Source organism: Hydra vulgaris, chromosome 09 (genome assembly GCF_038396675.1).
Source record: "Hydra vulgaris chromosome 09, alternate assembly HydraT2T_AEP".
NCBI lineage: Eukaryota > Metazoa > Cnidaria > Hydrozoa > Anthoathecata > Hydridae > Hydra > Hydra vulgaris.
The window spans coordinates 1,341,348-1,354,221 of NC_088928.1; the positions used below are offsets into that span (position 1 = coordinate 1,341,348).

Sequence of the window (12,874 nt, forward strand, 5' to 3'; positions counted from 1 at the left end):
TAAAAAATATAAAAATTTCAGCACTATGAAAAGACTTGAGTGATTAATGTTACGTCACACATTTATTATTTTCACTTGACATTTACATTTGTCAAATGCACTTTAACTACAAAAAAGGTTTATTTTAAGTTAATAAAAATTATTATTAAAGTTAGGCTTTCATGAAAATTTATTTTAAATATATTTTTTCTCATTGACCGTGCCCCTAACTAACTCCTCCTTCCTTTCTTCGCTCTTAAATATGTGAACCTAAATGCATATAAAAAAAAGTGGTCTAAATGCGATAAACGTGGCCAAGGTGTCCAATTTCTGTTTCTCTGGAACAATAATATCTTAGGGCTCCTTAACCTTGCGGCTCTAGGTTCAGTTGCTTGTGGGACCCGTAAGTTTTGCTTACACTGGCATTGCGGTAGCTACTGATATTACACGCAGATAAAAATATTTACGTGAAAAGTTCTTAAATTTTTATGCCTATATAAAAGTACCGCAGTTGTTTAAATCAAGACTTTTAAGTTCATAGGATATTCTTGAGCAGGTGGACTTTTTTAGTATCAAAGTGACAAAATCTTTACAAAAATAAAGAGTTCTCTTAAAAAGTTCGGGGATCTTTAATCTTCAGAGCATGGTGTTATAGCTCCTATAATTCAGGACAGGTTTAAACTTCCTTTCCTTCGTTTTTAAATAATAAATACAATTACGCAAAAAACTTGTAAAAAAGAACTAACAAATATGCTAATTATTTTCCTTTCAAATAAACTACCCTTTCTGAGTCTCCGCCTTCTGTTAACTGCCTTGCTTCAGCTTTGTCTAAATTCCAGACCTTTCGAGAGTGAATACCTTTGAGACGGTTTGACTCAGAGAATGGTTATTATAGCTAAAACTATCATGGACCGAACCTAGAGAGGGTTTTAATCATATCAGAAACCTATTATTATTATTTTCCAACTTTACTAAACCGCGTAAATCAAATGTTGCGGCAAACTAAATGTGACTTGAAGTTTTACTTTTTTGCATTGCTTTTGTACAAGATCCTGTCAAAGTTATTTTAAAATATAAGTAAATTTACTTACTTTATATAAATTACTTTTAATTTACTTTACAAATTATATAAAATGTAAGCTTATGTAATTTTGTATTTGTATTCGTAAGCTTTTTGTAAATTTTTTTTTATATAATTTATTTAAAAAAAAAATTTATTACTTTTAAAATAAAAAATCCCTACTTAAAAATATTATTTTATCTGTAAATTTAATGTATATTTGGTAGTATATTACTTTTATGTAACTTAGTTTCATATGCAAGTTACTTTTTCTTATAGTTTTTTTTAATTAGTTACTTTTATAGGTAAATGTAAATAACAGTTTGAGGAACTTTTATATTATGTAATGTAATTTTCATAAGTAATTAACTTTTATATGGGAAAGTAAACAGCTTTTTCATGTAACTTACTTTTACATTTAAAAGTAAATTACTTTTTGATGTAATCTTCTTTTACATAACATACTTGAAAGTAAAAAAAGTGAAAGTAAAAAAAGAAGTAAAAAAACTTGAAAGTAAAAAAAGAAAAAAACATGAAAGTAAAAAAATAAATAAATTATAAAATAAGTCGTTTCAAAAAAATTAATTAGTTATACGGAAATGTAAATTTACATAAAACGTTTAAAATTACTTATGTAATATACTTGTTGATAAAAATTAACTTACTCGTGTAAGTAAATAAAAGAAAGTAAAAGAGCCATCCCTATTCTCAACTAGACTTATATTCATGGATAAATTTTAAGTTTCATAGTATTATCTCTTAGCGTTCAAAAATTATGAACATATAAAGTTTAAACCCCCCTCAATTTAGGGGGTTGTAAACCCTCAATCCTTTATATATATATATATATATATATATATATATATATATATATATATATATATATATATATTTTACAATATCTTACAATAATTAAAGTAATAATAAACAATAACCACTGCGCAATGGCTGCTTATTAAACATAAGTATAAAAAATATATACGATAGATATAAAATATATACGATAGATATAAAATATATACGATAGATATAAAATATATACGATAGATATAAAATATATACGATAGATATAAAATATATACGATAGATATAAAACAAAACAGATCTAAACACAAAATGTAAAAACGGCGTCAAACAATAATTTTTACTACATATTACAATAATTACATAATATAGTATATAATAATATAATATAATAATACAATAAGTATATAAAAATGAACAATAACGAAGAAAATTTTAAAATATTTGATAAGCAAATATAGGTGTTACTATATATTGGTACTAACAGTAACTATATTTGTGCAAACCCAAAATTAAATACAATAACCATAGTAAGTTATGTTCACAGAGAACTATAAATAACTAAGTGTCTAAACCGAACAAAAATAGCGGTACATCTAGTAGAGGTAGGTGAAGTGAATCTGAAAAAAAATAGTCAACACAAATAATGAGATCATTAATAAAGATGTTACAGTGCTAACAGTAACAAAATGGAACAAAAAAATAACTTAACTACCTTAGGAACTTAAAACCCTAGCAATCTGATTGGCTAGAACTACGTTCCAGGGAATCGTATGGTTCATTATGTTTAGAACTCTAGACCTATTTCGATCGCGGTAAAAGCGTTTTTAAATTATGACCAAAATAGGAGTATTTTTAAAATATATAACGAGTTATTAACTAATAATTGATTTATGAGCTTCACTTTAATAGTAGATACAAATCAATTTAAAGAGAATAAAAAGATTAACGTCGGCTGGTTCGATGGTGTGGTTCGGTGGCTTTTGTATCTTTGTAAATATATAACAATTCATAAAGATAATTCTATTCTCATAAGATTTAAATGCAATTACAAATTAATATATAAAAAACTAACAATGATTTAGTTAAAAAGAATATCTTCGTCATCGCCTTCAATGTTTAGCAAGTTGGGCTCACGAGTAATAGCAGTATCCATACCATCAGTCGTATCTGTTAAAGAAAGTAAAAAGTTTATAATTTACCGTATGTCAAAACTTCAGGAACTGACCATTTTATTTGAATTGAAAATAGATAAATACATAAAGAAAAAATATTGCAATTTCAAAAACTTATTAGAAAATATTTAGAAACTTTTAAAAGAAAATGTTTCGTAAGTGTTTGTTGAGTTGTTTCCTTATCGTTTAAATAACCATGATTTCGTTCGCAGTTTCTAATAGTCTTAGACCATGATCGCCAGACCTTTATTTTCTAAAAGCTAAAAAATTATATTTGATTTTCTTATTTTCTGATTTAACTGAAGGGGCAGGGGTGATCACATTGCAACAGAAAATTTTTAATACTGGAGTTATTTACTTCGGATTTAAACCATTTTTTCACTTTTAATTTCACATTTGTTTAATTTCAGAAATATCCACATATTCGTGTTGTTGTGATCCTGCTAAATTTGCTGAGTCGAGACACACTTTTCCATAAGGTTCTACATTTAATGCAGGTAAAAAAGATGTAGATGAATTATCTAATCATTTACAGAACTCATGAAAATATAATTTACATTTGAATCTCAAAGTTCGAAAAAACTGTTGAAACAAACAGCATAAATATCCACATATTCATACACATAGCTCATCTACATTTTTTTTACCTGAATTATATTAAGAACTTCCTAAATATTATGTGAGTCAAAAGAATCAAGTATATATACACATAGTTCATCTACATTTTTTTTTACCTGAATTATATGTAGAACTAGCTAAATAATCTCGGAGTCAATGGCAAACCAGTGGTTAAACGAATGAGTTAAATTGTAGAGGTTTATATATCAAATATATTATAAAGAAATTGCATTTGATTTTTTTTAATTTTATATTGCTTTACATAAGGCATTTTGATTTTTTTGTTTTTTGCTCTTTTAGTTTTTTAAATAATTTTAAATAGTTAAATACAATTGTTTTATAGATTAGAAACAGAGTTCAACATGCAAAGTTTTTTGATTTTTTCAAAAATATTTTTATACTTTTTATATTTAATTTTATTTGAATAAGATTTACTTTTTAAAAATTTTTTATAAAGTTTCTGTTTTTTCCTCGACAATTTTAGTATACCTTTTGTTATCCATGGAGATAAAAGTTTTTTTTTTTACATTCGTTTTACATTTAACTGTTTTGTTTATTTATTTACAGTAACAAATCAAATTTTTTTTTTACCCCATTACTAAAGTGCAAATACAAAAGTGCTTGTATATAAATGCTATATTTTATGTTCCTAAAAACATTTTAGGCTACTTTTCTGTTTTTTCATTTTAGGCTACTTTCTGTTTTTTTTCTTAGTGGATGTAATTGAAAATTACATCAACTAAGTAGAGATTGTAAAAACGTTTTTGAAAGTATTTTAATAAATTTTTCTTTTAGATGGCGAGCTGTAAAAGTAATTTTTTAAATAGATATTCTCCAATGAATCAGTATTTCATGTAAGTGTAGCTATAAATAACTTTCTTAATTACACTCTTCTCTAAAATGTTATAATAGATATATTAAATCGGTATTCTCTAAACTTTTACATTGGCTAGATTACCTAACTTAAGTTGGTCTATGTCAGCTTGATAAAGACTGATCGTAATCGCTTTGGTCAAATTAAACCTTTAATTTCAGAAATGTCCACATATTCTTGTTGTTGCGATCCTGTTAAATAATTTGAGTCAAGGCACAGGCTCAGAGATCAAAACTCAGTGGGCTTTTACAAATTAAAGCAGGTAAATACAGTTAAAGTTTTTTTATTGCAGATTTTAGTTAAATGACACTAGTTTTGATTCTACTAAAAATTTAAATTAAAAGAAAAACTGAAAACTGTAAAAAAATCTATTTCAAGTTAAAATTCTTCTTAAAACTTTATTTCGAGTTCTTAAACATTATTTAAAGTTCTTAAACTTTATTTAAAGCTCTTAATTTTTCAAAAACAATTTTGGAAAATTTTGTATTATAAATATGTACAATAAGTTATTATACATCTAAAGAAATTTTTAACTTTTGGTTTTTTTGAAATATATTACTTTACATTATAATATTTAATCTTAACATTGACAAAAAATAATCAATTGACAAAACTCAAGATGACAAAAATAATTACGCTTATTAAAATTTTTTTAGAGAACAAAAACTACCAGAAGATAAATGTGTAGCAGTCATGATCATATTTCTGTTGATTGTAGATGAAAATTTTATATAAACACTGTAATACAAATTTGAAAATTTTCTATAAACATTGTTTAAAAACACTATAGTAGATATTTTAGGTACTTTATTCATGTTTTTAAATAATTAGAGAGCTTAATCATAGATAGTATGACACCCTAAGCAATTAGTTATTTATTCCTGTTTATCAAAATGAACGATAACACCTTGATGATGCACATCAAAAGACATAACAGGAACACATTCTATGGCACTGTTCATACTCTTATATTTTACAACTGTTAATGGAATCTGCCTGCCTGAGAGCAGTAACAGAGTTAGGGAAACCTTACTATAAAGAGACACTGCATTAGTTATCAAGATAGTAATAGTAATAATAATAAAGATGCTGTAGCGAGTTAATCACAAAACACATATATGTTTATATATGTTTATATATGTGTTATGACAGCCTACACTACTCTTTATTTCATTTATAATAATTTATGATTTGTTCAAAATCAAAATTATATATATATAAAAAATTAGAGTTTGTTTTTATTAGGAAGATTTTGATCTATTTGCTAAATAGAACTTTTTTGAAACTAGCCACGGTAAGCAACCTTGTGATTGGATAGGCTTATTTTAATAAGCACTCCCCTCCCTCATTTTAATTTAACTGGCACTCCCCTCCCTCATTTTTCAGTAATTATTGAACAAAGTTCAAGTTGCTGTAAATCTAAACAGATAGGAATTATATTTAAAAAATTTACAATCTTTCTTAACGTCTTTAAAAATATGTAGCAAACTACATTGATTTTGGTGATTTTTATTTATTTGAAAAATTTTGTACTCCATATGAATACTTTTTACCATTGAATATTTATTATCAATATTTTTATTTAAATATATCAAACTTAATTTATTAACTATAAAAACTCAAAAAAAAAAAAAAAAAACCAACCTAATCTTTGATTATCTGATATATATTGCTCAAGAGCTAATTCTCTGTCTTCTTTATTTTTTTTCTTCTTACCTTGAATTTTTTTCAACCTAATAACATGTAATAAACAGAAGAATAAAATAAAAACATCAATTTTTTAAACTCAACACCTCAATATTAAAAATTCTAGAGCTTCAATTTGTATTTGATAATATTCGAGCCATTTAAAAAAAATATATACCAAATCTCAACTAATATGAATGTGAAATGTAAATGTATAAAATTAATGGTCAATTTAAAATGAAACAATATGTTATTTTTAAAAAAATTTTAAAAATTTAAAAGGTTTAAAAAACTAAATTTTTGTGGTTAACGTGACGTGATGTCTTGTTTTTTTTCTTAATTTCTACCTATACCTATTGATCAAGACAAAAAAAGTCAAATGTTTATTTAACACCTGTCCCAAAAACCTTGTTAAGTGAGGATCAGGATGATTACTTGGCTAGTAGTAACATGCAGAATAAACTGCCAAATGTCCAGCTGCTTTCTAAAACTCACTTATCTAGGCGATGGGTAAAAAAATTCAACTCTGACTTATAAATATCCCTAGCTAGGGGATCATGTTTGACAAAAGGCTAGACATTGTGTATTAATAAAAACACATATTTTGAACAGATTTTAATTTCATCCAGTTACTGTATCGTAATATGCATCATTGGAATAAGCAGACAAAATTTCTGCAGAATAAACAGAAAATTTCTGTAGATAAGTTTTGCATCCCTTTTTTATTGAAAAGGTTTGTGTAGATGTAAACCTGTTATACTGTCTCTTGATAAAATAGATTCATGTTTGTCTCTTGATAAAATAGTTTCATGCTTGTCCACAAGATAAAGTAGATTCATGCTTGTTCACAAGATAAAATAGATTTATGATTGTCTCTTGATAAAATAGATTCATGCTTGTGCACAAGATAAAATAGATTCATGCTTGTGCACAAGATAAAATAGATTCATGCTTGTGCACAAGATAAAATAGATTCATGCTTGTGCACAAGATAAAATAGATTCATGCTTGTACACAAGATAAAATAGATTCATGCTTGTGCACAAGATAAAATAGATTCATGCTTGTACACAAGATAAAATAGATTCATGCTTATCTCTTGATAAAATAGATTCATGCTTGTGCACAAGATAAAGTAGATTCATGCTTGTTCACAAGATAAAATAGATTCATGCTTGTCTCTTGATAAAATAGATTCATGCTTGTGCACAAGATAATAGCTATGAGAGTATAATATAAAGATTTTCTGTAACCATTTTAAACATGTTATTTTTAAGCAAAAATCTGCTCAGAATCGAGAAACATTCTATTACAGTAATATAAATGAATAAAAAAATATGATATTTTTGTTCAAAAATACTTTAATTTTTTTGTTGGATAAATTTAAAACACTTATTAAAATTTATTACTCAAACATTTTATTAAAAACTTATTTATCTTACATTATTTAAAAAAAAAAACGTTATAAATCAATAATAAAATATTATAAAATTATTAACATTCTTTTAAATGATATTTAATAGATATAGAAAGTGTGAGGAAATTAATACATGTAATAAAAATTTTGATTTTTCTGATTGTGCAGATTTTTGTAAAAAATTTAAAAAATTTTAGTTGATATTAGATATTCAGAATGAGATTATTTAATGTTTATTCAAGCCTCCTAATTGTGTATATATGGTCATGCGTGTGTGTGCATGAGCATATATACACAGTTGCATAACTATTTAAAGAAAAATAAATTAAGAGACTGCTTTATGGAGAGAATTAAGATTTGGGAAACGAAAATAATATACCTATAAAATTCTTCTCTTTCCATTTCATCTAACTCACTTGTAATATAAGTAATTGTTCGCTCAATTTTTGGAATAATAACTATATATAAAAATAAATAATTACAGTAATAAAATATATACATACATATACATACATGCATATACATACATACATACATACATACATACATACATACATACATACATACATACATCCATACATACATATATATATATATATATATATATATATATATATATATATATATATATATATATATATATATATATATATATATATATATTAGGGTGGAGTGAATTTTAGTTTTTTTTACAGTTCGTTTAGCCTGGGTGTGCAAAAGTTGTCTATTCATTTCAGAAATACTCTGGAAAAATATGAATGCTCTAGGAAATTATCTTGAGGTTCCTCAAGACCTCTAAAATTTTAATGGGTCCCTAATATTATGTAAAAAAAAGTTTTTCAAAAGTATGCCATGTTGGGTCTCAAAAGAAGGAAAATTTTATAAAAATTTCAAAAATAACAATTAATTTTTGAAAAAAATTGTTATTTTAAAGTTTATTGCAGAAAAAATGACCTTTTAAACTAAAAATGAAATAAGTTTATTTTTTTTTAATATAATTTCAAAAAAACATATATATATATATATATATATATATATATATATATATATATATATATATATATATATATATACACATATATATATATACATATATATATAATATGTATATATATGTATATATGTATATAAATATATATATATATATATATATATATATATATATATATATATATATATATATATATATATATGTATATATATATATATCCTATATATACATATATATCTCATATATAAATATATATACAGGCCTCAGCGTGAAGCAAGAGCTTTAGCTCTCGCTTCCCCTAAAACACTTTATGGGAACAACTTACAGCTCTCGCAAAAGTTTTTTTTTTCCTCAAAAGTCTAATTATTATTGTAACTAAAATGAAAAACGCAAAGTCAAAAAAATTTAATTCATTGGATAATAAACAGGCACGGTTTTTGCAGTTAAAAAAAGTTAAAAAAATTTTACTTCTAAAGAATTTTTTCACGGCGCAATAAATGACTCCTGTTATGTGTATATTATTGTAACATTAACGTTACAAAGATATGCTAGTAACAAGTATAAAATTAAATTTTGTATTTAATAAGCAATTTTCATATAAATAAACAGATAGCTTGTGGAAAACTAAAAGCTCTTGTAACAAGCAGTTTAGAAGAGCAGCTCGCATAGCTCGCCTTGTTGGTTTTAGGCTCTTGCGCTCATTTACTCCTGCCAAGGCCTATATATATATATATATATATATATATATATATATATATATATATATATATATATATATATATATATATATATATATATATATATATATATATATATATATATATATATATATATAGTTCTATAAATTGTTGCATTTGAGAGTATGGAAGGTAAAAAATGATTTTTCTGACAACAAATATTTTTAATTAACTTTTGACTTTCATCCCACATTTTTGTGATGTCATAAAGTTAAAACCATTATTTTAATTGGAATTTAATCACTTTTTAAAAAACCTGCAAAAACGCAAATTTAATTGACAAGAATATTTTTGAAACATTCTGAATGTTTTTAAAACATTCTGAATGTTTTTAATAATATAAACAATGTTTTTATTTTTATTTTTTTTAATAAAATGTTTTTTTTTACTGTAAATCATGTGCGGAGTGTTGCTACATCAACTATCTTATAGCCTGCTGCTACAAAGAAGTGCTGCTACATCAACTATCTTATAGCCTGCTGCTACGAGGGAGTGTTGCTACATCGACAATCTTATAGCCTGCTGCTTCAAGGGAGTGTTGCTAGATCGACTATCTTATAGCCTGACTCGCAAGGCAGTGCAGCTACAGCAACTATCTTATAGCCTGACTTGCAAGGGAGTCTACTACATCGACTGAGGGTTTGGTTGTGGCAGGCAGTCTAATAAGTAATAAAAAATAATTCCGGTCTTGCATTTTAATTTTTTTTTGTGTCAACAAAATATGGAAAAACTTTCTGACAACCAGTTAGGATTTATATATATATATATATATATATATATATATATATATATATATATATATATATATATATATATCTATATATATATATATATATATATATCTATATATATATATATATATATATATATATATATATATATATATATATATATATATATATATATATAAACAACAAACAACAAGATATTTATTTTCTTTCTTAAACCATACAATAATATTATAATAATAATAAATATAATAATAATAAAAAGAATCATAATTCTATTAATTGTTGTAAGTAAAAATAATTGAATGATAAAATAAAAAAAATATATATATATAAAAAAAAATATTAATAATATAAAATAATATAATAATGAGTAAATTAATAATAAGTATTTAATAATAATAACTAAATGATTGATAAGGATGGTGTCACTAAAACAGAATTCGGACCGAAAGAGTGACGCCAGTTTTTAACTATAATATGATTAATAATAAGCATACACACATAGAACAAAGTAAACATTTAAAAATCATACTTTGATGATAATAATAAAAAGTAAACAAACAAGAAGTTAATGATAATAGTTGTAGTAATCATAATCAAAAAAATAAGAATATATTTTAAATATCAAGTGAAAATTATGTCAATAAATTAGAACAAAACTGTTCTCAGATTTTTTGTTAATTGATTTTGTTTAAGATTAAGAAAAGACAATAAAGGTGTTTGAAGTTGTAGTTTTTTGAACTCATTCACTATGCATACAAGACTCTTGTTCCATTCACAAATGCACAGATAGACAACAGAATGTTTACCATACTACTGAGTTTTAAAAGATGGTACACTAAGTTTTCCATTATATATGTTTCTAGTAGGGTATTTATGTATTATTTTACTTTCTGTAAAAAAGTCTGTTATAGAAGAGGGTAAACTTTTATTATGAGAGTCAAAAACAAAAAGAAGATAAGCAAATTTTACAAAGGGCTGGAAGTTGGAATTTTTAGTTTTTTAAAAGATTCTGATGTTTCTGACTTAAAAGGTTAGAAGTTTATGATTCTTATGTATTGACGTTAAGAGGACATCAACTTTTTGATGTGATAGTTGCGATTTCGACAACAGTGACTAAGATGCAGTAACAATAACGCACAGTAAATATTCTTTAGTGAGAATTTATCGACATAATGACGAATTATTGAAAGTGTGCCGTTAGCTCGAGTTAGTTTCTTGCGTAGCTCATCAATATGAAAATTCCACGAGAGATTGCAGTCAATCAAAACACTGAGATATTTAATAACTTTTGTAGGATATAACCATTTATTATTAATTTTGATTTGAATTTTTAGAATTGTTGTTTAGATTATGTTTTTTCTAGAAGATGAAAAAAAGATTATTTCAGTTTTTTTTTGCATTAAGACATATTAGGTTAGCATTTAACCAATGAACAATACCTTTTAGATCCAAATATTTAACGACGTAGAGTTTGTGTACCAGCATTTTAAATAACTTTCAGTTATCTTGTTTTTTTTGTGATTTGATTGGCAAGTTTTTTGTGATTTAATTTGCGTGAGGATGTTTGAATTGATTTCTTGGCTTAAAAAAGTCTTTGATGACTTGTTTGAACAGTTTTGGGCTGATGCAGATGGTTTTATAGTATCATTGATATTTTTGTGTATTGATTGGTTTTAAGCATGCAATATGGGTTTTTCACCATTTAACAAATGGATGTATTAAATGGTCGTTGATTTCAAGGGTTTTAAATACATCAATGCAGCGGACCCTGTCACTGCGGATGACAAATCCACAGTTTTTCAAGATTGCTATTTTTCTTTCAATGTTAAGCTTAATTAACTCAGCTTGTTTCACAGAAGTGTTCAGTTCTGGAAAGATTGGATGCTACTACGAATACCGTATTTCTCTATTCTACCTTTCAAATTCTACAATAATTGAGTTTTGGCTGTTTCTGGCATTAGAGTTGTTTAACTGTTACTAGCATTAGAACCAACTTTTTTTTTTGACTCTTATAATTATTTATTAAGTTATGATAGATGAGGATTGTTTTAATGTGTAAATATAAATGTTCAATTGTGTTAATAATAATGAGTTAAAAAAAAAGAAATGATATGGTGAGACCATGACAAGAGGCAAGGTGATGATCACTTGGTTGCTCTCTGGACTCAAGTCCAGCCACTCTGGACTAAAGTGTATTGTAAAATACAATACGATATAATAAATATTGTTAAACAATGTTTATCATATTACAAAAATTCTAAAGAAATTCACAAATATGAAATTAAATGTTTTTGAAATTATGTTATAAATTATCTCACCGTGTTCAATAGCATTTACTCTTCTGTTTGTAGTCTTAATTGCTTCATCCAGTGTAACAAAGGATGTCTAAAAACACTTGTTATCAAAGTCACACTAATCAGAAGATTGAGGTATAGGCCTTTGCAACAGAAAACTTGTTTTAATTTAAAGAAATATTTTAAAATAAAAATATAAATAAAATGATAAAAGTTTGTATTTTTTCTTGAACTTTTGTTATGTTAAATAAAATCCATTAAAAAAAAAAGTTAAAAGGAATAAAGGTTTAAATTTGAAATGAAAAATAAAAACACTGATAGCAAATAAAATCTAATAAGAAATTGTGTTCTAAAAACATAAAATCTTAAGAAAATTAATAATTAGCATAATGTAATAATAATAGTGGAGTTTTAAATGGTTCACTCAGGTTCAATCAATTTTAATTGTTTTTCTTAGTAAAGAAAAACAATTAAAATTGATAAAAAAATAATTTAAAGCCTTATT

The 12,874-nt window shown here is 24.9% G+C and overlaps 1 protein-coding gene across 2 annotated transcripts in view; it reads right to left on the bottom strand.

Annotated features, from left to right (window-relative positions):
• Positions 1-2,317: 2,317 nt before the first annotated feature.
• LOC105848964 (V-type proton ATPase subunit D) overlaps positions 2,318-12,874 on the bottom strand; it is a 28,997-nt gene continuing 18,440 nt past the window's right edge. The window contains exons 7-11 of one of the 2 annotated variants that reach the window (XM_065804448.1): positions 12,394-12,460; positions 7,993-8,071; positions 6,155-6,243; positions 2,919-3,013; positions 2,318-2,463 (exon numbers count right to left, since the gene is read on the bottom strand). In XM_065804448.1, the coding sequence (XP_065660520.1) occupies positions 2,925-3,013; positions 6,155-6,243; positions 7,993-8,071; positions 12,394-12,460 (324 nt within the window). In that variant the 3' untranslated portion in view covers positions 2,318-2,463; positions 2,919-2,924. Of the gene's footprint in view, positions 2,464-2,851; positions 3,014-6,154; positions 6,244-7,992; positions 8,072-12,393; positions 12,461-12,874 lie in introns of those variants that run through there. The other variant, XM_065804447.1, reaches the window with a different exon arrangement.